Source organism: Dipodomys ordii, unplaced genomic scaffold, assembly GCF_000151885.1.
Source record: "Dipodomys ordii isolate 6190 unplaced genomic scaffold, Dord_2.0 Scaffold3, whole genome shotgun sequence".
In the NCBI taxonomy this organism is placed as follows: Eukaryota; Metazoa; Chordata; class Mammalia; order Rodentia; family Heteromyidae; genus Dipodomys; species Dipodomys ordii.
Genome location: NW_012267219.1, coordinates 32,640,451 through 32,665,367, shown reverse-complemented (window position 1 = coordinate 32,665,367; position 24,917 = coordinate 32,640,451). Strand labels below are relative to the sequence as shown.

Sequence of the window (24,917 nt, the reverse complement as noted above, 5' to 3'; positions counted from 1 at the left end):
GCCTTGCATGTTCGAGGCCCTGGGTTCGATTCCTCAGCCCCACATAAGCAAAAAGAAAAAAGCCGGAAGTGGCGCTGTGGCTCAAGTGGTAGAGTGCTAGCCTTGAGCTGAAGAGCTGAGGGACAGCGCCCAGGCCCAGAGTTCAGGCCCCACGACCGGACCCAAAAAAAAAATAAAATAAATAAAATAAAGTGCATACTTGCCAAGAATAATCATGAAAAACTCAACAACAGGAGCATGCACGTTACCAAACACACACAAAAAAATTATTAGAGGACAACAGAATCTCTTTTTTTTCTTTTTTTTGTCAGTCATGGGGCTTGAACTCTGGGCCTGGGCGCTCCCTCAGCTTTTCAGCTCAAAGCTAGTGCTCTACCACTTGAGCCACAGTGCCACTTCCGGCTTTTACTACTTATGTGATGCTGAGGAATCGAACCCAGGGCTTCATGCATGCAAGGCAAGTACTCTACCACTGAGCTACCTTCCCAGTCCAATAAGGGATCTTGTAACATAAATTTAAGAGATGACAGAAGAGTTCAAAGGAGATGACATTCTCTTTCAGATTAGGAGTAGAAATGCTTATTTCCATACTTAAAGGCTTACAAGGGGTATTTTTTCACATTTACTTAAATAAGAGATGTTTTTAAGTCATGCTACCTGCACATAAGGACTATTGATTAATTCATTTATAAAACCTGAGAAGAAATGTACTTTGTAAATATTAACAAATTAAAGTATCACATCAATGCATTCATTTCTGGCAAATTCTTATACCAGTATGTTTTATGTAAAAAATAGTCATGTTGGGTTAAGACTACATCCACATCCAATTTTACAATAGTACTGAATGTTTCCCACTGCTACCATGAGAAAAACTTTTTGCTTTAAGGAATATCAATTTTTAAGTTACCTTTTCTTTGAAAAAATAGGCAATCAGGAAACACTTTGTATACTTTATATAATGAGCTAAGGTTTGGCCAAAATTTCACCTTCATCATAGTGAAAACTAACTCAAAATTTTGAATTTTTTTTCTTTTCAAAGCATAGACATATTTGGCTTCACTATCAAATCAATATGAACTATTCTCTATCTTCCTCTCTATCTTTATTCATTCGATGTCAAACATACCCTATAGAGTACCACCATGACCAGTCAGTGCTGATAATAGGCAGAATACTTGTCCTAGTATTTTCCTAACTTGACCTAATTTTGGTACATCTTTTCTTTCCTCTGGCCATACACAGAAGTAGCTCCAGAAACCATCTACTGGACTTACCCACTCCCTCCTTATTAAAATGTAGTTTTTATAACACGATTTTATAAACATGCTTCAAAGTCTCTCCCATGGTGACAGCGAGAGGTTACTTAGAAATCATACCCATAGTTGGCATTTAAACTTTACCTTTGTAAAATTCCCAGCGAATCTCCCACCGCATTCTTCACTCCTTCTTTCCCAGGTTTCAGAATTTTTTCTCTGAAGGTCTGGAAAGCTTTGAAAGGCATGTTGAATGGGGGCACCTCCAAGCTGTTACCAATCGGTCTCCTTCCTCACTTCCAACTCGGAGACCACTCTGTTTCCTCCTGATGAACACCTGCCAGTCAGTTCTCAGGAAAGGAACTACCTTAAATCAAAAGGAGGCAAAACCCAGCCCGATCATACAAAAAGAGACAACTCTCTCCTCTTCCCTCCAGGGGCGTGGAGGGGAAAGAGGCTGGAGGTTTTGTGGCTGGCAATTCAGCCCCTTGCGAAAGCTACAAGCCTAGCAGCAGCCTGTGGCCGCTGTCTCAGGCAGCCAGTCTCAGACTGAGCACAGCCTGGCTCCCTCCCTGGCTGCAGCTGGAGAAGCTGAAGTGGGCTGCCACCCACCAGGGGTCCTAGGAGCAGCAGCAGCATCTGTGGCCAACTCCAGCCCCTCCTGCCTCACCTAGCTGGCCTGTACTGCTCTCTTGAGTAATTCTTCCCCAGGTGATGTTGCAACCCCTGCCCCACTGCTGCCTGAGCTTATTAATGAGCTCTCAGCCAGAGCAGGCACCCGGAGTGAAGTGTATGAAACATTTACAAGCCCTCTGCTTTCCTGAGGTCTGGCCTCACAGACGGGCACTCAGCCACTACTTCATGCCTTTTATTCATTCATTCCCCTTGTGGGGGTCGTGGACAGTTTTTCAGCCAGCCACTAGCATGATGGGGTCCCCAAAAGAGCCCCTGCGTTTGAGGCTAAATGCAAACCCCAGGCCACAGCCTTCAAGGAGGCCATTGATTTGGGCCTCATCAACAGAGTGGGCTCTCTTCAGGTGTGGTCCATTTGTGCCATTAGGACCATCTAATTGAAAACATGTGAGTCAGTTCTAGCACTCCTCATTCTCTTCAAGATAAATAAAACCCTTAATTATGAAACCCAACCCCAGGCCCCTTCTTGACACATGAGATACCAGACCATGCTTCTTGTCCCACTAAGCTCCATAGTAAGAACTTCCCTGATCTCTGCAAGGTCCCTAGTGACTCTGGGCTTTACTGGAGTCATACCCTCTCCCCCTAATTAGGTAACTTCCTTGTCCCTCCACTGAAAATTCCTAAACATCATGAAGGCATCTATTTTTTTTTCAGAGCCTCATAACAAAGGAGCTGTCCATCTTCCATACCCCCAAATTGCCTGTCCTCTTCCCTAGCAAGGTCTGGCTGTCTGTGGAGCTGGACTGGGGATGGAAGAGCAGATTGCTCCCACGTTTATGGCGGTAGGATGTTACCTCCATCAGTGATGCTTCCATAAAGAAAGAGCCCTTATCTAGGATGGCTTCCACGTTCCAAGCCCCAGGTCACGTGTGAGTGAGAAGCCACGTGCTGCAGGCACACAGATTTTCCAGAAGCCATTTCCACAAAACTGGCCATTGCCATATACAAACTACAGTCCAAATCCTCCTCCAAATTTTGAATTAAGCCCAGTCAGAGCTGGTCCTCATAGGCTAAAAACTGCTAATATCTATTCGGCTGTTTCTGGGCTACACTGTGTGTTAAGTGCTCAGTATATATTAACCCTATCTTTTCACCACTGATTATAGTTAGTAACATCTTATTTTTCTCAATTTTACTGACAAGAAATTGAGGCAAAAAGATTAGATTTGCTGAGATCACACAGCTAATAAATAACCGGACCAGGTTTCAGATCCAAACTACTCTCTTTCTCTTCTCTCCTCTCCCCTTCCTTCTTTTCTCTATCCTCCCTTCTCCTGCTCTCTTTTCATCTCACCCCTCCCCTCTTCTCTTCTTTCCTTCCCTCATATTAATGCCACAGGAAACCACACATTTAATCTCTCTACCAAGTCTTTCTCTCTCTCCAGAAAGTTCATTTATTTGTTAAAACGAAATACAATCTGATTAAAATTTTTAAACATGCTCTCTTGCTACAGAAAGTTATCACTGGTGAGCTTCTAATCTATTCCTCCATCCCCTTCACCAGCGACTTTAGGTTACCTAACTCTTGCAGCACATAATGTAATGGTTGCATTACTAGGAAGACTAAATCCATCTCTAAAAGTCTTTGGCTGCTAAGAACACTAACCATTCCTGCAGACTGTATTGCTCATAGATAACTTTGCAAAGTTTCGTGGTGGTGCATTGGATGGTTGCTAGAAATAGTCATTAAAGTTTTAAAGGAGTATTTTTAGGCATCAGAACTTAAGCACTTAACATGCATTAACTCATTTAATCCCCACAATGATCCTAATACAGGTTGCTACCATTAGTTAATATAATATCTTCCATAGATATGAAAGCCAAGGCATGGAGAAATTAAGTAAACTTATTTAAGTTCACACAACTAAGAAACTGAACAGAGATGGGGATGTGGAGCTCAAAATTCTGACTTCAAAAAAATGTACTCAAGTTCTAGAGCTGTTGGTGTGGGACCAGAAAATACAAAGCTAGTGCTATGATTTGAATATGTAGTGTTCCCCCAAAAGTTCATGGTAAAGGATTGATTCCCCAGATTATCATCATTGAGAAGAAATGGGGCCTACTAGGAGGGGGCTTTAGGTAATTGGAGTATGCCCTTCCAATAATAGTGGGATCATATTTCTTTCTCCTTCCTGTCACTTTCCAGTCATGAGATGAGTGATTTTGTTCTACTATGTGCTCTCACCATGATGTTCTATGCTGCCCAGGCACAAAGTAAATCTGATTTTGGACTGATTCTCTCTAAAAAATTATCATCTAAAACAAATCTTTTTTTCCAAGTTGTATTAGTTATTGAAATAATAAAATCTAATGTAACTAGACTTAACAGAACTGAGGCTCATTTATTGATTCATTACTTCCTTGAGAGTCTATTGGTGTAGGATGTGGAGGAGGCCTTTTCTAGGCATTAGAGATATAGGTTGAACAGTCATATTCCTCTTGAGGAAATAAACAACAACAGAATGGGTCCATCACATCACAATGAGTGCCCACTTACAGGAGAATGGGAGTTGAGCAATGATGCCAGCCTTTACCTCCACCTAGAACATGGCTGATGAAATAACTTGGGACATAGTGACACCTTCTGGTAGTTTATAGATTACTCATGCCAGACATTTTCCCACCAGAAACTAACCAGTTTCAATATTTATTCTACATACATTTATTGAACCACTAAGTGTAGACTTAGATTTCTGAAATATTTAATAATGTATTCGATTAAATATATCAACAGCTCACATATGTTGCTCTGGGTTTTGTTTTTCTACAGAATATTTTTAAGCAGGTTATATTGTTTCCATTTTTCTTTGCCATCAACAGTTATTTGACCAGTCAATGTGATGGTAGATGCCTACAATCCCAGCACTTGGGAGGCTGAGAGTTCAAAGTCAGTCTGGGATGAATAGTGAGACCTATCTTAAAACATCTAATTATTGTTTGTGTCCTAAGACTCTAACAATACCAGGCCTGTAACAATTTTCGGGCTTCTGTTTTTGAAGAGTAAGTGTATTTGAACGAACTATGCTAGGTAGGTTATTGCTTCTTTGTTCAAGCCAAATTTAGAAATCATTAAGTCAGAGATAGAGGTACATGTCTATAATCTCAGCACTTGGAAGACTGAGGGAGAAGAATCAAAGCTAGCTTGGATTACAAAGAGACTTGATTGCCAGCCTGGCAACTTAGGAAGAAGCTATCTCAAAAAATAAGTAAATGAAAGTAAAAGATATGGCCTGGAAAGGTGGCTCAAAGGAAGAGTGCATGCCTTGTATGCATGAGGCCCTGGGTTCAATTCCTCACCACCACATAAGCAGAAAAAAGCTAGAAGTGGCATTATGGCTCAAGTGGTTGAGGGCTAGCCTTGAGCTAAAGAACTGAGGGACAGCGCCCAGGCCCAGAGTTCAGGCCTCATGACCGACACAAAATAAATACATAAAAAATAAAAAGAGGAGATATAGATGTCATTCAACAGTAGAGCAATTACCTTCCTATGTCTGTGTACATGATAAGGAAGATGTGGACATTTACTGAGCACAGTAGCACCAAGTAGCAGTTCAAGGTGCTTTATAAATATGCTTCATTGAATCCTAATAAGACTAGATGGTATGATTCTTATATTGGAGAAAACTTGTTCTAGTTAGTGAAAGAGATAAGATCTAAACTCATCCAGTCCATATAATTGTTCATCCCAAAGTAAGAGTTTCTATGGACTTTTTTAAAGGAAATCACAGCAAAAGGAATGAAGATGCAAAAGTCAGATGAAGACAGAAGGTAAGCACTGAATGCTGAATATTAACAGTATATTAAATTTAACTGAACCTTGCTACAAATTTGTAATAATCCCAGATTTGTTATATTCTTTGAAGGCTAAAAAGATAAGGACAAACTAGCCGCTTTAGAAGCACATTAACCCCTAAAGTGACAACTGAAATTTCTCCTGTGCGTTAAACCAGTGTCTTATTTGATATGATTCTAAGAAGTTTCATAACACAGTCCAAAGCTAATTGAAAAGAAAATTTAAAAGAAAACTTAATGATGAATGGCCCAAACAAGGTAACCCAGGACCAAGATCTCCAGAGTCAGCTTCATTTAATTCAGAATTTCTAGCAGAGCAGTGGGTTGTGGACCTACTTCATAAACATTTCTCAAAACTGTGACTTTAAATGTTGGGCCAAGACTCCCATTACCCATCAGTTTAAATCACCTTATAGAGTTTGAGCCATCTACTGAGAATATTTTTCCAAATAAGAGATTTTTTTCATCTTTTTACAAAAGTGTTCAATGACCAGGTATGATGATTCACACCTGTAATACCAGCACTCACAAGGCTGAGGTAGAAGGATGGCTAAGTTTGAGGCCAGTCTGGGCTACATCCTAAATGTCTTGAGTATCGTTAGATTTTATTAAAAATGGTTTTTCTCCCTGTTCCAACATATGAACAAATGCATAAAGTACTCTGCACTCTTATCTCCATTGAACATGGATGCTACTACCATTTTAGTCTAAAATTTAAAAAAATATTATATACAAATACAGTTGTTTTGTCTGGCTCCGAAGTCCATGTTCCCATGGAAATGCTACACTGGCAGGCTTAGAGACATTAGCCTGCAATAAGCCTTCAAGTAAACTGATTATTATTACATTCCAATCCTAGACACTTGTTTCCTAGTATCTTCACATAAAGCCCAACACTGGATTTACCAGTAGTCTAGGCCACCACACAAAGAAATATGCCCCAAATTAGGGGAATAAACATTAAGTTGGCACATCAAATGGGAATCATTATACCACTATTTCTACTATGAACATGTTTCAAAAGAACTGTTTGGCTGGCACTGGTGGTTCACACCTGTGATCCTAGCTATTCAGGAGGCTGAGATCTGAGGATTGCAGTTCAAAGTCAGTTAGGAGAGGAAAGTCCATGAGACTCTTATCTCCAATTAACCACATAAGGATGGAAGTTGAGCTATGGCTCAAGTGGTAGAGTGCTAGCCTTGAGCACAAAATCTGAAGGACAGCACCCAGGCCCAGAGTTCAAACCCCAGGACTGGCCAAAAAAAAAAAAGAGCTTCTAGGAAGAAAAGTCTAATATAGGATATGTATAACAATTCCACATTTAAAAATGGTTTCACATTAGATTCGGGGTGTAGTCAGATGAGGATATCGTCAGAACACAGCTATGTGTACATGGAGTAACAAAATAAATGTCAAGAGAGAACGTAAAAGGATGCACAGGTAAACAAGTAGCAGGTGAAAGAAAAAAAAACCACCACCATAATTTCCAGGCTGAGAAAGAGTACAAATAATACAGGCCAGAGAGGCAGAATTGCCATGCAAGTGGGCCACAATGTGTGCTCCACAATGGTAAAAGAACTAGAAAGGTGCAACAAGGTAGGTAGCTTCCCGGGAGCTAGCTACTCAGGAGGCTGAGATCTGAGAATCATGGCTCAATACTAGCCCAGGAAGAAAAAAGTCCATAAGACTCTTGTCTCCAATAAAATACTCAGAAAAAGCTGGAAGTGGTGCTGTGGCTCAGCTGGTAGAGTGCTAGCCATGAGCACAGAGGCAGGCTCAGGAACTAAGTTTAAGCCCTAGAACTGGGGGGTGATGGGGGAAAGGAGAAAAGATTTAACAAGGTGGGCTGTTGCACTCACTATGAATGAAATTGGGAAGCCAGAGCTGAGATTGCTATTGCTTTGTGATGCTATTAGGGTGCCCTCTGCTGATATTCACTAGTTAGTGAAGCTCACAGCACTAGAAATTTTCAAATATATGGCTTGCAACCCAGGTAGTTAAATCCTGAGTGCTGAAACAATTTGTCTGCCTGAGATTGAAAAAGAAAAAAAAAAGGTGGTTAATATTCAAAAGCTCCATCTGGGTGAAAAATGACTTTTCCAGGGACATTTCCTCTGTCCCAAGTTTGTAAGGTTTGTTTTATATATATAGCTAAAGCAGCAGCCTTGAAGTTGATTTTGATCATGTATATTCCTGTTATCTCTTCTCCCTTTCAACATTTTCTTTTTAAAAAAATAGCGATAACCTTTATTTATTTTGTGCTAAATTTATTCTTGTGCCCTAAGTTTTGGGTCCTTCGGTTTCTTCTGGGATACCTTTTTCTTCTGTGCACCCTCCTCTGCTAGTTTAGGAACAACTAGCTCCTTTTCAATAAGGATCATCTCAGTGTGCCAGAGGGAGCTCACCATGGGCTCTGGAAGCTCTATGGTGCATCAGTCAGTCTCAACAAAAGCATCTCTGGAAGTGAGGAATTCATATAGGAAAAGATGTGATATATGATAGAGTACTCAACTATAGATTGGGCTGGGGGTGGGGTAGGTCTCTCCCTAGCTCTCATTTCTTCGGGTTAAAACCCTTTCACCAGGCACAGGTAGGTTATGCCTATAATCCTAGCTACTCGGGAGACTGAGATCTGAGAATTACGGCAGGAAAGTCCATGAGATTCATCTCCAACTAGCCACCAAAAAAAACAGAAGTGGAAGTGTGGCTCAAGTGGTACAGTACCAACCTTGAGAGAAAAAGCTAAGGGGCAGTTACCAAACTGAATTCAAGCCACAATATGGCACCAAAAAAAACACCTTTGTTCATATTTAAAAAATAATAATAATCTGCTCAGAGACAGGGCTTTCTGAATTACTTCATTCAAACTAAGTCCTAAATTCTTTTAGGCAGGAGTAAAAGTAACTTTTGAAACTATTATTAAAATAGCTGGTGGCTCACACCTTTAATCCTAGCTTCACAAGTTTGAGATCTGAGGATCACAGTTCAAGGCCAGCCCAGGCAAGGAAGTCTGTGAGACTCTCATCACCGATTAACCACTAAAAACCAGAAGTGGAGCTGTGGCTCAAGGTGGACAGCACTAGCATTGAGTAAAAAAGCTCAGGAACAGCACCCAAGCCCCAAGTTAAAGTACCAGGACTGGCATGCACAACACATGCACATGCGCGTGTACACACACACACACACACACACACACATACACATACACACAAAGATCGAAAATATTATTAAAATAAAAACATAGAGCATACTACACTTACTAAAATCAGTTTCTCAAACTTTTATTCTGGTTATTTTTTAGATAGTTGTTGCAATACAAAAGGTATCTTAGCTGGATGTGGTCGTTCATACCTCTAATACTGCCTCCAGAAGGCTGGGCAGGAGGACTACAAGTCTAAGGCCAGCCTGGGTTACACAGCAAGGTCCACGTTAACCTCGGCTACGTTTTGAGAACATGTCTCAAAACAAACAAACTGAAAGATACATAACTTATTACACTTTCAAACTCAGAGATGTAGAAAATTTCTTAAAACCCTACATAGTTTAGGTTGTGTTGTCACAGATTCATTTGCCCTAAAATTATTCCAAGACAAGTAAATCACAAAGTATGAAATCACAACTTAATATGGTAAGGTAGAACAAAGCTAAAATTTATTTGGTGCATACTCTGCTTGCTATCAGGATTTTCATACATTTTCCCTTAATAAATAAAAGCAACCCATGTGAGGTATTTTACAGGTTAAGAAAAAAAATACACTACTTCCTTAGTCAATGAAAAGGGCACTTATAAGCATTCCAAAATAAAAGCAAAACAAGATAAAGTAGGGGGGAGAGAGAGAGAGAGAGAGAGGAAGAGAAAGAATTTTCTTTTAGACAATCCTTTACATATATAACACATTTGTAATAATAGGAGAAAAGAAAAACAAATAAAAAAACCTTCATGGTGATTTTTGTCCACAGGTGCTCTTTAATCTTTCAATTATAAACTTAAAGCACAAGGGATATGTTTTTCATATCTGAGACAATTTCAAGATGATATAATACTTTGAAAAAATTGTGGTCATAGGAACACATTATTAGATTAAAATCAGCAGTTTTCAGAGGCAATTCACAACAAAGAAAGAGAATGGCAACTGCTCAACTAATAGAAATGACTTAAACGAAATAACTTGGCCAAAGTGGGAAAATTGTAGGAGAAATGTAAAAAATGTAGCACCACCATTATCTCAATGAATGGCAACTTTCAACAAGTAAAAATTACCTAAGTATTACATATTATGGTTTTCAAATAATCTATTCTCAAATTTAGAAATTCAAGTCATATAAGCTGTTATATGAAGGTTTCCTTCTAATTAGAAATTCAACACTAACATCAAGTCATTTTACAAGATAAAAAAATAATTTTCCCAAATAGTAGCTACTGAATTTTTTCAAAGAAAATATCAACAATACATATACCCATATGTAAACTTTTCCCAAAAGAAATAGTTTTAAAAATAAGCAGCTAATGTGGGCAAATTGTAAATGTACACTCAGAGCACTGAAGTTTGGCAGAGAGAGAGGTGCTACCAGAGATATCTTGGTCACTCCAGGTATGCTTGTACTACTGTAGAAGTTCTGGTTTATATTAATTGGCATCTTGAAGTCTGAAAGACCATGTTGCCATTTTTTGACCTCTCTAATTTTTTCACTTTATTGAATTTTTTTTTCACAATCTCCCTAGTCTTTCTAAAACCATGCCACAAAGTACAGCTTACAGACAAACTAGATGTGAAAGATGGTTTATTTATGGGCTCTCTTAACTGACTGCTGGCAGCAAAAGTAATCGCACCAAATTATATTTTATAATCAAGTACTGCCTGATACATGTAGAGTGTGCAACTGTGCATGTATTGTTCTCAGTGAACATTCATCCTCAATGAATAAAGTTGTTACCAGCACACAAAACTTCATATGACTTATTTTAAGTGACTGCTGGTTCCAGATGATTAAAAACCACAAACTGTGTGGCAGCAATTTTAATACATATACAGTTCTTTAAAAGATAGTTTTAAAGTTATCACATAGCAGTGGAATATCATTTTTTAAAAACAAATGACATTTATACCATAAGGCTTTGTGGTTGAATAATCAGAAAATGAAAGAAAACATTAAATTAAAAATAAAATGTTTCCTGTTAGAATTAATTCTCTCCTTTCTAAAATGGCTGATTTTAGACATTATAATATTCAAACAAAAGGTTCTTGGAATTTCTAGAAAAGAACTTTTGTAGCAGTAATTGATGAGGTCAGATTATCTGGCAATCTGAAAATCAATCTGATGGTAGTCAGAAGATACAACTGTTTATTTTTCAGTAAGTTTATTACATTTGAAACAATACAGAAATTTCAAAAGTTTACTCATTAAATATAGTTTAATTTTTACAAATCTCTTCTTGAAAATGTAATTTACATATGCTGAAACCTCAGAAGTGTGAATTAAAATGAAATATGAAGGAACTAGTCAGGGAAATCACATCAGAGTGTTTTGTCAAATATCTGTACAAATCAAGTACATAGCTCTTCTGTGATACAGTAGGAAAAAAATGATTCTAAATATATTTCAAGTAAATGCAGAAAAATACATTGCTATTTGAGGCAGATCATGCTAAAATATAATTTACAATGATTAGTTTGCATTTAAGATGATCAATAATGCTTTTGAAAGTGATGAAATCAAAGTAAGTTCTGAAGTATTTGCTCAGTCTTTTGTACTAAACATCAGTACATCTGAAAAGTTAAATTGGAAAAAGCAAATGATCTGATCTTCCTCGTTACCCATATCATTCTCACTCAGTCATACTAAATGCAAACAAGCCAATACAGCATCAAGATTTTTCACATGAAGACTGATAACTTATGCAGGTAGACTCTGTACCACAAAGTATGTAGTAGGTGAGCTTGAAGTTACCATCAACTCAATGTTTTAATAACATTAAAATTTACAAGCTAAAATAAACATTTGATTTAAAAATTCTGCTATTCAAGATTAACTTCATTGTCCATTTTCTCTTTGAGATTGGTTAAGGATTGGGTCATTAAAAACCTGAAGAGGAGTTTGGGAGAGGAAAAAAAATCCTCAGTGCTTTAAAAAAAAAACTCAACTGGTTAGAAGTCCACTCAACTGTTATGCTGGCTGGCATGGAAACAGGTGCCTTCTTTCACAAAACCGTTGACTTTCCTTCCACAGCAGTTTCTTCAAGCCAACTATACAAAGACGTAAACCAGCTTACTCATGATTAAAACTGAAGTAAACCTGCAAAGGAGCAAGAACCTTCATCCAAAAAGATCTTTTAAATCATTGCTAGCTGAACTGCTATTGGTCATAGGAGGTGGTGGCTGTGCAAAGTTCTGTGGGTTAAAGAAAGGGTTGCCCTGCACACCAAAGGCAGACTGTCCCATCAAATTCACCTGTGCGCCCACCACTGAACTGCCCATACCTGGAGAGCCTTGAGGAGGTACAAACTGATTAAGCCACTGATTTGGTTTCTGTTGTGACAGTTGATTCATACTAACTTTGGGTTTCTGAGGACCAAAGAGATTATTAAGGGCAGACATATCTGTGGGTCTTTGTTGGGGCTGCTTCACCCCAGCAGGAGGTACATTCAGAGCACTGAAGTTTGGCAGAGTGGGAGGTGCTCCCAGAGACATCTTGGTCACTCCAGGTGTGCTTGTACTACTGAAGAAGTTCTGGTTTGTATTAACTGGCATGTTGAATCCTGAAGTCTGAAAGCCCATGTTGCCATTTAAGCCGTTTGTCAAATTCCTCTTTGTATTATCAATCGGTGTAGAAAACATCATGCCCAGGCCCGTGGAAGGAACGGAAGTAAAAGTACTGGAAGCAGGAAGTTTAGGGGTACTAACAGAAAGGCTTGACAAAGATGACATATTATCCATCAATGTGTCTGTTAAGTCCTTTGTCTGAAAAATAGGAGAACACTCCTTTATTGTCAAGCAACCCAACTGCTTTATAATTATGAAACATTTGGTAGATTAAATTTTAAAGGACAAATACTCAACACCAAGTTAACAAACTACAGCCTGCAGGACAATTAACAGCTGCATTCTGTTTTTCTATAGTTTTACAGATGATTATTTGTAATCAGTTTGGTAACAGTAAACACAAACTACAAATTTATATTAAGTGAAATGTTATCTTCCCCAAACAAAAATGCATGTCTCACTAGAACATCTACTAGAACAAAAGGATGCTATGTAATTTTCAAATTTTGGATTTCGTGAACATTTTCTTGTATTAGTACTTGAAAAATATTCCAAATTTTGTCTGTTTCCCTGAAAAGATTCTTTTCCTCAGAGAATTTACCCATCAAAAGGTAACAACAAAATGATTTATATAAAGCCTTTAAGATGAAGTAATTTATTTTAGAGAATATAAGTCCTCTCTAATCAGGGTCCTTATTCACAGCCATAGCACCAGCATTCATAACAATGCTAAAACACAGCAGGAAGTAAATTCTGCTCAGGTGATACCAATACATCTTCCTAAACTGAAAATCCAAAATCAGAAATCACTTTAAGCTCAAAAAATATATAAGAGCATGAATATAATTATTTCTGGTCATTTCAAGGTGAACACTGCTCTGGTAGTATAATGGTACCTAATCTTCAAAAACCAAACAAACAAACAAACAAAAACCCTCATATTGACCCAGCTTCCTCTTTATCAGTAACAAGTCTGTCACAAAACATTCTACATTAGGCAAGTTATAAAACAGTTGTTAGAAAATCCTTATGTTCATACTTTTTAATATTAACACTTTACATATGGAAGTATTCTTTGAAATATATCTACTACAAACACTAGTAGACTAGTTTATTAGTTTACTTTCCTTAATAGAAATACAACTGAAATGATACAAATAAATGAGGTCTGACCTGTTTAACTGGAGCAATGGGTGTGTGTACTTGGGGCTTAAGAGGCTGCTGGCTTTTCAACTTATGTGCTTGCTCCTGTTCTTTTGCTAATTTCTGTTTCTCTTCAAGTGTAAGTGATGCCTTAAATGAAAATAGGGGAAAAAAATCAACTGGCAACTTCAAATTCCATTTGTAAAAAAAAAATTCATCTTTAGCAAAGCATATACTGTGTTTGACAATCCTTACTACTACATTGGTGATTTCCACAAGTAGGTTATATTTCTAGTTACTACTATATCTAATTCCAGATATGAACTCACAGGATCTATGCTAAAATACTCTAGCATAAAGCAAGTATTACTTTAAATTTTTTCATTAAAATCATCTTTGGAACCAGGTACTAATGGCTCATACCTATAATCTAAGCTATTCAGGGGATTGAGATTCGAGGGTTAAAGTTCAAAGCCAGGCTGGACAGACAGATCTGAAAGACTCTTACCTCCAACTAACCAGCAAAAGGCTGGAAGTAAAGGGATGGCTCAGTGGTAGAGAGCACTCAGGTGCACACGCACGCACGCACATGCGCAAACAAACACGTTTTCCCCCATACTATAAGAATAGGGCGGAGCTGGGAAGGTGGCTCAGTGGTAGAGCGCTTGCCTTGCATGCCTGAGGCCCTGGGTTCGATTCCTCAGCACCACATAAGCAAAAAAGAAAAACCTGGAAGTGACGCTGTGGCTCAAGGGGCAGGGCGCTAGCCTTGAGCTGAAGAGCAGAGGGACAGCGCCCAGGCCCAGAGTTCAGGCCCCACAACCGGACCCCCCCACCAAAAAAAAGAATAGGGCCAAGTAATTTTGTCCTATAAATCTGGAAGTTCTTGTTAAACTCTATAATTTGTCTGACTCTAAAAGAGCTAAGAAGAACTAAAAAACAAAAAGAAAGCACAGTTTTTAACTGCCAATGTCAGCATCAACTCAATATTCTCTTTCACTAAATCTTGTTTAGAGTGTAAGTTCACAATATTTTCTTACAATTTTGTGAACTACTATGTCCTATAGGCCCTTATCTTTACATATTCAGTATTCATATTTTTGTGAAGAACTGACCTCAGCAAAGCCTGACACAGTATTTTTACTGGATGCTAAACAAAATTTCAATAGGAAAGTGTTTTATAGTTTACTATTCAAAATTGGAGGAGGAACAAAACCAGTAGGAGGAAAAAAAATGTATCCAGATTCTCTATCTGCTTTGAAATAGAATCAAATCTATTTTAAAAGGTCTCTTCAAATAGCATTAATTCACCTTTTAATTTTGTTCTTTTTTATTGTTATTATAAAGGTGATATACAGACAGTTGCAGTTATGTAAGTCAGGCAATGAGTACATTTCCTTTTTGGACAATGTCACCCCTCGCTCTGTCCCAATTTGTCCCTTCCATCCCCCACACACATTTTCAAATAGTGTCTAGTGAGTTGATTCACCTGTAATAAGTCATTCTGACATCAGGTGCCCCTAGCAGAATAATCTCCATCACTTCTGTGTTATTCTTGTCAAAAATCTACAACCTTAGCCTAATTATCAGAAAATACCAAGCAAGCCAGATATGGTGGTATATACCTGTAATCCCAGAACTTGGTAGGCTGAAGAAGGATCTTGAGTTTGAGGCCAGCCTCAACTACATAGCAAATCCAGGCCAGTCCCTAACCTAAACCATCCCTTCAAAAAAATCAGACAAAAACTGAAGGTCATGCTACTATCATTTATTCTTCAAATGGATCACAAAACAGAGAATGAAAGGAAATAACGTGGGTGAGGTTGCTGGGCTCAATTGGTGGCGATGTACAGGGAGAGAATTAAGATAAGAAAAAGCGACAACTAGAAAGAGCCCAAGGAGATGGATAGCACAAATCTGCTATGGAGACCACCATCACAGGGACAATAGAGAAGAGCCTAGGGACCAAGTGCAAAGAGTCAGGCAGTCTAGGAATGTCACCATGTGAGAGGCTACATAATAAAGGAATCTAAAAATCTTAAGTATGTTTATTCTCAATATGGGCAAAGGCCATGTCACTGTTAAGACATTTCATAAAGATAAATACAGAACAATTTTTAGACAGTTACTGTATTTTCCAATAAATACTTATAGTTTAAACAAAGTATCTAAAAATGATAAAGAAACTCACTCTTTTATGTTTATTCTGTATCCCATCTTCTTTATTTTCTGATTCACCACCAGTCAAAAGGTCTGTTCCAATATTGTTAAAAACCTTGTCAATCTGCTGACATAGAAAAATGTCCACTGATTGAAGTCATTTCCATAAAAATGTGATTTTACTAGTTAATATTTAAAACACTCTTAAATGAAGACAATGTCAAGCACTTTCTTAAAAACTTAAACATCTTCTTACCTGATTCCCAGCATGTGTAATTTTGGTGTCCTCAGAAGAATTCATTTGATTTCCTATGTCCAAAGATCTATAGAAATGAATAATAATAACAAAACAAGAGAAATGAACTTAGATCTCTCTTTAAGGAAAGTTATAATCTTTTCACTATTTTCTACTATAAATATCTGCTGGCTCAAATGTATATATTTTCTTTAAAATTCAACAGTTGGGACTTACTGGAGAATATACTCAGAGTGCCATAAAATAAAGCAAGTTCAGCTCTGTCAAAGAACTTATTATAATCCAGGTGCTGGTGGTTTATGCCTATAATCCTAGCTACAAAGGAGGCTGAGATCTGACGATTGAGGGATTGAGGTTCATAACCAACCCAGGCAGGAAAGTCCTCATGAGACTCTTAAGTCCAATTAACTACCGGAAAACCAGAAGTGGAGCTGTGGCTCACAGTGGTAGTGTTAGCCCTGAGCAAAAAAGCTCACGGACAGCACCTAGGCCCTGAGTTCAAGACCCTGACTGACAGAAACAAAAACAAAATAACTTATTATAAATGTCACTGAAAGACAACATATGATATGGAGAACTGATCATTAATTTCAGAATGACACTAACAAGAACTAATAATCACTGTGACAGAGACTGATCTATGCCTGGAAAAGTAGGTAAGCTTTAGAAAGGAGGAAGAAAGAGGGAAGGATCTATTTCCCCACTCATATATAAATAACAAATACTAAAAGTGGGTTTCATGGGTACAGATTTAACTTAGTGGTACATCCTTAGCAAATGCAAGACCCTATGTTTAATCCCCAAGCATTAAAAGAAAGTTTTTAATATTTTTATTTTTTAATTATTTTTATTAGCATACTGTAGTATATGGGGGAGTATTCATCATAACATTGCCATTCATGTATAAAATATAACCTTATCAAACCTACCCTTCTATCAGTCAGTCTCCCTTACTCTTCTCTCCCTTCAAAGGTACTTTCAGTAGGTTTCACAACATTCTGTTCTCATATATGCAATAAACTACTTCAACCCATCTTAAACATATTCTTCTAGGTTCCTACCTTAACAGAGCCAAGACATCAAACTTCACATACATATGCACCACAGAATACTTAGAGCCTACAAAGGACTCTCTCACTTTTTTCTATAGTACATGTATTTATTTCCATAAATCTTACCTTATACTGGGGCAGAAGCTAAAAAGTTTCTATTTGGGGACCTTGCTCATGATTGAAAGCAATTTTGCTGATTTTCAGATGCCTTTTGGTTTATGATTTTAGTACTTTAATATATATCCCAGATTTATGTACTTTGCACTGTGACAAAGAATATAGTGAATTTTTGACTAAAATAAAATACCATTCCCCAGTGAATTATTTCCATCTTTACAACACGAGTGTTGTACAAATAATTTAGAAAATCCCCCTTAAAAACAAAAAGAGGTGGATGTTGCTGTATTATAAATGCTCCTGAGGTTGAGGAAAACCAAAACACAAGCAGCTCATAAATTTGGAAAATATTTATAAGTGATCCATTTCATGTTCAGCAACCTGTGTTTATAATACTAGTGGCTAATATTGACAAAAGATTTATTTTAGAAACAGAATTTTCTTTTTGTAATATATTGAATTAAACATTTGTACTCAAAGATTAGATTTGATTTTCAACAATATCTTACTCTAGCTCATTTCAAACTATTAACAAGTTGGGGACTTTTTTTTAATGTTTTACATATGACTAAATAAAATGCAGAACATATTCTATTCCATATTTCAGAAAATCAATCATGACATAATTTTAATTTCACCCCCAAACAATGTGCAACCTACTTACTTCTGCTGCTCTTGCATTATATGAAGTTGCTCCAGTTTGGTCTTATGTTCAGACTCCAATCTGTTAAGCATTTCTTTTATGACGGAAATGAAAGAATTGAACTGGTATAATAAGAAATTGATATGGTTATAACATCTCAAGTGTAGGGTAGATGTAACCAATTAAAATAATTCAATAAGCTAAACAATATTCTCCATTTTTTAATCCCAGCATCATGGTGCAATGATAAAATAATTAAACACAAAATATCATAAGAAGCTTTGCAATCTTCATATAATAGAGAAATGATGGTTAATGAGGCTTTAAATTCCAAAAAAAAAATCTTTGTGCTTATCAGGAAATATTTCATTTAAGGATATAAAGAAAATTTCCATTTATTCAGATTGTTATAAATATAATATCTTTGACTAACATTGTTACAGGAAAAGTCAGTCTAAATATTAAATATCATAACTCAACTTTTTAGTTAATAGAGAACAAGCTATGGTTAAACATTGGTTAATTACTTATAATTCTTATGATACTTCTAAGGGCATCATTAATAATTTATTTTAATGGCCTATATTATAGGAAGGATCTACAAAACACTTTGCTACCCTTCCCAAATTTTACAACTGTACCTCTGTGCTGAGTGCGTATAAGTATATGCACAGAGGTATATACATATATCTGTATATATGTGTGTGTATATATGTACCTCTGTGCATATTATGTATATATGTGTGTACATATATGTATATATACACAAATATGTACATATTTTATTTTATTACTTCACTATTCTTCCAACTTAGTTTATTAATACTTCTATTTTACCTCTGAGGACAGTTGGGATCAGTGTAAGATAATTACCTCACACACTATCTTACATAGCAGTTACAACTCATACTATCTCTGAAAAGCTTATGCTCTTTTCAACATTACACTGCCTCTTCCTAGGCTGTCAGCAACTGCTGCTTCATCATGTCATGAAAATAACAAAAGGCATATTTCCTTAATGGTTTACCATGACTGACTTCCTGCTGATTAAACTTTTAAAAACTTTTAAAATATACTAACAGAAAAATCTAAATGCATAGTTCAAAATTTCACAAACCAAACATACTCAATTTAACGAATAGCCAAGGGGGAAAATACAAGTTTCCTATATCATCTTATATTAATTTTCTACCTCCATACCTTTTAGGTGACTTTCAGTAGCATAAATTAGTTTAGACTGTTTTTATACTTCATATAGATGGAATCATTCAGAAGATTCTTTTCTATGTCTGGGTCATTAACTCAATATTTTGTTTGTAAAATTCATTCATATTGTTTTACATTTAGCTTGTGCAGAAAAGGGTTAACATTGTTATTTTTGGAAGAATCTGCTGGCAAGGCTGGCTGGCCTTTGGCCGTGTCTGGGCACTTACGATTTTAGGAAGGTTCCTCAGTGGTTTGTCATGACTAACCTGTTTGTACAAAGAACATGTTCCATGCTGAACATGTGCTTTTCCTTCTGGGAATCTGGAATTTGAGAGCATGCTTGGCAGAGGGTACTACTTGATCAGCTCTCAATAAAACTCTTGAGTGCCAAGTATGTAGTATTAGTTGGTAACATTTCTCATGGACTGCCAGACTTACTTCAGAACAGAAAGCAGAGCATATCCTGAATGCTTTTTCCCAGAGCCATTTCCCCCAGAATGGGTTCTATGCATCTTTTTTCCTTTCCCAACTATGCTTGCTAGCTTTTCACCATCACCAATCAACTGAGTACAACTACTTGTGCTGCACTGAGTCATCTCATGGGGTACTCTTAGAAACCCTTTCCTAAATGCAGTATAGACAATGCAGTTATGTGCTATTCTCTATTTTTAAAAATGCAAAAATTTGCAAAAAATTTTCTATTTTTAAATCAAAATGCAAAAAGATGCAAAAAATACATAAAATGTATTTTCCTAAGCTACTGTATTTCATTTAATTATAATATACCTAAATTATTTTAAGTCACAGCTGACACAAAGGGTAGTCTTGAATTAGGAACCCTGACCATGAAATGAACAGGAAAGTAAACTATATCCATAATAAATTAATGGGAAACATCCTAAGACATAATTCATGTATATCTGCAGACAAAAATGGTTCTTACGCCAGGTGCCAGTGGCTCATGCCTGTAATCCTAACTACTCAGGAGGCTGAGATCTGAGGATCACAGTTCAAAGCCAGCCGGGGCAGGAAAGTCTGTGAGACTCTTATCTCCAATACGCCGCTCGAAAACTGGAAGTGGCGCTGTGGCTCAAGTGGTAGAGCGCGCCTTGAGCTAAAGAGCTAGACCAGAGTTCAAGCCCCAGAACCAACCAAAAAAAAAAAAAAAAAGTTCTTAAAAACAAAAATCAAGGCCAACCACTGGTGGCTCACACCTGTAATCCTAGCTACTCAGTAGGCTAAGGCCTGAGGATCCAAAGCCAGCCCTTGCAGGAATGTCCATGAGATTCTTTTTTTTTTTTTTTGGTCAGTTGTGGGGCTTGGACTCTGGTTCTGAGTGCTGTCCCTCAGCTCTTCAGCTCAAGGCTGGCGCTCTACCACTTGAGCCATAGCACCACTTCTGGTTTTTCTGGTAGTTTACTGAAGAGTCTCAGGACTTTCCTGACTAGGCTGGTTTTGAACTGTAATCCTCAGATCTCAGCCTCCTTTGTAGCTAGGATTACAGGCAGGAGCCACCAGTGCCCGGCTTCTGTGAGATTCTTATCTCCAATTAACCACCAGAAAACTGGAAGTGGTGGTGTGGCTCAAGTGGTAGAGCACTCACCTTGAGCTTCATGAAGAGCTCAGGGAGAGTGCCCAGGCCCAGAGTTAAAGCCCCACAACCAGCCCCCCCTCCCTACCCCCCTGCCAAAAAAAATCACAATGCTGACAAAAACACATATCAAGTAGAATTATATATATATATAATAAATTTGAAAATATTTTAAAACATCTTAAATCAGAAATACAAGAACTAAGAACAGAAATAAAAAGTTGAAGACTGTTATAAGTATATTATCTTATTCTTTCACAATATTCATTATCTCTCATTTTGCCAGCCATAAAGCCAATCCTGCCACCATGATATAAAGCAAGTATTAATTTAGGTACAACCTTCCTTTGTTTATTATTTTTCTTTTATAAAATCCCTAATTCTAAATGCTTCTTGTCTGTCCCTCCCAGAGGTTCTCAGTTAAACTGAACTCTTCTCAGTCTTTTACATTATATTTCATTAAACACCAGCTCTATTATGAGCAAAATGTGGATTTTTGCTATGCTATATGTCAAATTTCTGTTTCTAGCACTGTGATAAGGCTGGGGATAAATGAAGGATAAGTTGCAATACCCAGCATTTGAAGGGTTCAAAATCTGCAGGAAGAATCACTATAAGCACACAGCTGTGGTAAGTACAAAGGGAATGCAGAGACATAATTCTGTAATAATTTATTGTCCCTTCACTCAATCATCTCAAATTTAAATATAAAACAAAAAGGAATTTAAAGTTTACATACTCTGAACTCACTGTATATTATTCCATTTCCCTCAAATTATGAATTTGAATTATCCCCTTCCCTACAACACACAGAATCTAAAAAATGTCCCTAATTATCATTTCCTTCTGCTATTTAAGTTCTTGTGTAATTCCCTATCCTGGACTTATGCTTCTAAGCAATAAAATATGACAAAAGTAATTAGATATTGATTCCTTGATTGTAACTTCAGTCTTGACAGTAGAACTCTTTCTCACTGGCTTTGATGAAACAAGCAACCACATTGCAAAGGCCCAAGTGACAGAAATGACAGTGACACCCACCTAACACACAGCTAGGGCTAAAACTCTCAACCCAACAGGCCAAGAAGAAATGAACAGTGCAAACAATCAGTTAAACAGATTCTAATCCTTGGATGAACTCCAAGTTCTTAAATGCAGCACTATGAGAAACTGATCCAAAAAGTCAACTAAGCCAAGTCCCAACATGGCTAACTCTAGGAACTTTGAAATGAATAAATGTGTGTTGCCCTCTAAACTTGTGGTTAATTGTTATCTAATGATAATTACACCAACATACTCTGCCTTTGTGTCAAGTTTCTATCCCCAAATTTAAAACAGTCCAAATCTTGCTCAATTTTTTCCAACATCCTGCTCATTACCATCTCCCAATGAGGCCTTTAATAATCTGTCTTTGTGCTCCAAGACTTCCTTCATTTAGCTCTCTGGCATGCTGCATTGTTTCAGCAACTTCTAATATATTAATATAGTTACTAAAAACAAGTGATGCCAAGAAAACAGTAAACTGAATTAACCAAATAATCACAAAAATGTTCCCACCTGATTCAGATTGAGATTGTTTTCAATACTCAGAGGAATGAGATGAGGCAATACTTTTCCAGCCAGCTGTTCTTTGGTGATTCCCAACTTCTTATGAGTAAAAGTACATTTGTAAATACCTGACAGAAAAGATTGCAGCCAATTTTATAATACCACAAGTTAAAAGAAATCATGAAAACAGTATATTTATATGAAATCTTCTGGTAATTCGGGAAAGCAAAACATTTTCCCAATCACTGTCATAAAATGTAGATATTCTTACACAGATCAGAATGATTATAGCCTTCTCATTAACACAGATTTACTAAACACTATGACAAAACCATCTTCTGATTGAAGAGTACATTTAATGATAGAGCAGCATTAAAAGCTTAATCAAAAAAAAGCTTGGGGCTGGGAAGGTGGCTCAGTGGTAGAGCGCTTGCCTTGCATGCATGAGGCCCTGGGTTCGATTCCCAGCACCACATAAGCAAAAAGAAAAAAGCCGGAAGTGGCGCTGTGGCTCAAGTGGGAGAGCGCTAGCCTTGAGCTGAAGAGCTGAGGGACAGGGCCCAGGCCCAGAGTTCAGGCCCCACGACCGGACCCAAAAAAAAAAAAAAAAAAAGCTTAATCAGATCTGAGTTCAGTTATTATACTGTAGCAATGAGGTTACAGAATGCCCCCCTGAAAATTTACACCTCATACTTAAACTTTACTTTAAAACATCTAAAAGTAACAGTACAGTAACAGTACAGATCTACACTGTTACTCACTTCTTCAGTAAGAAAAACACATGGGCTTGTTGGACCCTCTTATTTTGTACTATATCTAGAGAAGATGATATCTGTATTTGTGAAGCTAGTATCCTCAAATATCTTATATTGTCAAGATTCTATCACTTTTGCTAAAATCAACACAGCCAAGGAGAAAAATTCTACTAAGACATTTATCCCATCATTTTTCAATTACTAAATGCTACATATATGAAAAGTACAACTGCTTTACAGATTGGAAATCTTACTGATACAACTGCAAAACAATGGAGTTGTATTAAAAAAACAATAACATTTCAGCTACCTAAAATTCCCATGAGGACAGCCGGTTCCTTGGATGGAATCTGTTGTAAGAAGGGCAGGATATCATCAAGTACAAACCACTTATCCAAGTATTCCAAAATCTTTCCTAAGCACACTAATGAATTCACACGAACCTATTAAAAGAGATAAATTGCATTTGTCACATAAAGTCTTTGTAATCTAGAACAAAATATTCAAATGTAAATTTAATCTTAATAAACACATATGCTAAAATCTCAAGAATAAACTAAACTTTGAAATCATATTTATAAAAATTCACTTAATTTTTCTAACTTGTTTCAAAAAAAGTTATGATCACTTTAACAAGATACTACTATACTACTGAGCTAAGATGAGGAAAGACCTCAATTCTTTTAGTTAATTAGTGGCACTGGGGATCAATCCCAGGGCTCTGTAAAATATTAGACAAACACCCTCAGCCTCAAAAAAACAAGTTAACTTTTTTCTAGGTAGAAAAAAGCAGTGCTTGGATTTGAACCCAGATCTTTATGCATCCTAGACAAATGCTCTACTTCTGACCTCTGTAGCCAGGCTTCATTTTTTTTTTCAATATTTTAAATAAAGTCCTTAGTAAGAAACACATATATTATAAAAAGCTTCCTAAAACCTAAGGACATTTCTTTGAAAACATTTAAATTATAAAAAGGAATACAGGGCTGGAAAGGTGGCTCAGTGGTAGAGCGCTTGCCTTGCATGCATGAGGCCCTGGGTTCGATTCCTCAGCACCACATAAGCAAAAAGAAAAAAGCCGGAAGTGGTGCTGTAGCTGAAGAGCTGAGGGACAGCGCCCAGGCCCAGAGTTAAGGCCCCACGACCAGACCCCGCTCCCCCCCCAAAAAGGAATACATTCTCCTTGTAAAATGATCAGTCTCATAGGAACTCATTTTAACTGGATTCCTGGATTCCATTCATTCTTAAACAGTTCAAAAACATATGCAATTATCTGTATTTGCCTAACACAAAGTTTTCTATTTATAAATATCCTTAATACAGTTACCAAAACTTTCTACATATTAAGCTTTAGTAATTATATTAACTACTGTATTAAATGTATTAGACTGTACCAAGTGTCCTAGAACTACATAAGAAATAAAATATTGATTTAATTTTATTTTCTATTATGATGTTTATTAGTCCTTCAAGTCATAACTCATATAGTTTAAAGAGTATTTTACCTAACTCTGTAGAATTCTGTTTTTTCCTTATTTTCAAGGAACAGAATTAAAATACAATTCTATTTCAGGACTTATCTTTTAGCAATTTCCTAGTTAAAGTTTTCAACTTTAGATTATAGGTCTAGATGCAATTCAGAAATTCATATTTGTCGAGTTGAATTAGATAAAAACACTAAAAATGTTATCTAAAATACATTTAAGTGTTGGGAGCAGTACACAAATGATAGAACATCTACCTACTGAGTGCTCTGAAATCAGAATGCCACTACCAATAACCAACAAAAAAGAAATGAAATACACTTAAAATATAAAATGCAGGGCTGGGAAGGTGGCTCAGTGGTAGAGTGCTTGCCTTGCATGCATGAGGCCCTGGGCTCGATTCCTCAGCACCACATACGCAAAAAAAAAGCCAGAAGTGGCGCTGTGGCTCAAGTGG

The 24,917-nt window shown here is 37.0% G+C and overlaps 2 protein-coding genes and 1 non-coding gene across 11 annotated transcripts in view; 1 reads left to right on the top strand and 2 right to left on the bottom strand.

The window, feature by feature from the left end:
* The window catches only part of Slc17a8 (solute carrier family 17 (vesicular glutamate transporter), member 8), a 39,239-nt gene extending 37,576 nt beyond the window's left edge, over positions 1-1,663 (bottom strand). The window contains exon 1 of one of the 2 annotated variants that reach the window (XM_013020315.1): positions 1,404-1,663. In XM_013020315.1, the coding sequence (XP_012875769.1) occupies positions 1,404-1,504 (101 nt within the window). In that variant the 5' untranslated portion in view covers positions 1,505-1,663. The remainder of the gene's footprint in view (positions 1-1,403) is intronic. The other variant, XM_013020321.1, reaches the window with a different exon arrangement.
* A 7,955-nt stretch (positions 1,664-9,618) lies between these two features.
* The window catches only part of Scyl2 (SCY1-like 2 (S. cerevisiae)), a 45,600-nt gene continuing 30,301 nt past the window's right edge, over positions 9,619-24,917 (bottom strand). For 7 of the 8 annotated variants that reach the window (XM_013022235.1, XM_013022262.1, XM_013022268.1 and 4 more), the window contains 7 exons: positions 23,287-23,419; positions 22,231-22,349; positions 17,898-17,998; positions 16,065-16,131; positions 15,840-15,935; positions 13,679-13,798; positions 11,694-12,703 (listed from right to left, as the gene is read on the bottom strand). In XM_013022235.1, coding sequence (XP_012877689.1) covers positions 12,059-12,703; positions 13,679-13,798; positions 15,840-15,935; positions 16,065-16,131; positions 17,898-17,998; positions 22,231-22,349; positions 23,287-23,419 — 1,281 coding nt within the window. In that variant the 3' untranslated portion in view covers positions 11,694-12,058. Of the gene's footprint in view, positions 12,704-13,678; positions 13,799-15,839; positions 15,936-16,064; positions 16,132-17,897; positions 17,999-22,230; positions 22,350-23,286; positions 23,420-24,917 lie in introns of all 8 variants that reach the window. The other variant, XM_013022275.1, reaches the window with a different exon arrangement.
* Positions 22,627-22,694, top strand: Trnaa-ugc. Its single transcript has one exon. It is a non-coding gene; the product is annotated as a tRNA-Ala (tRNA).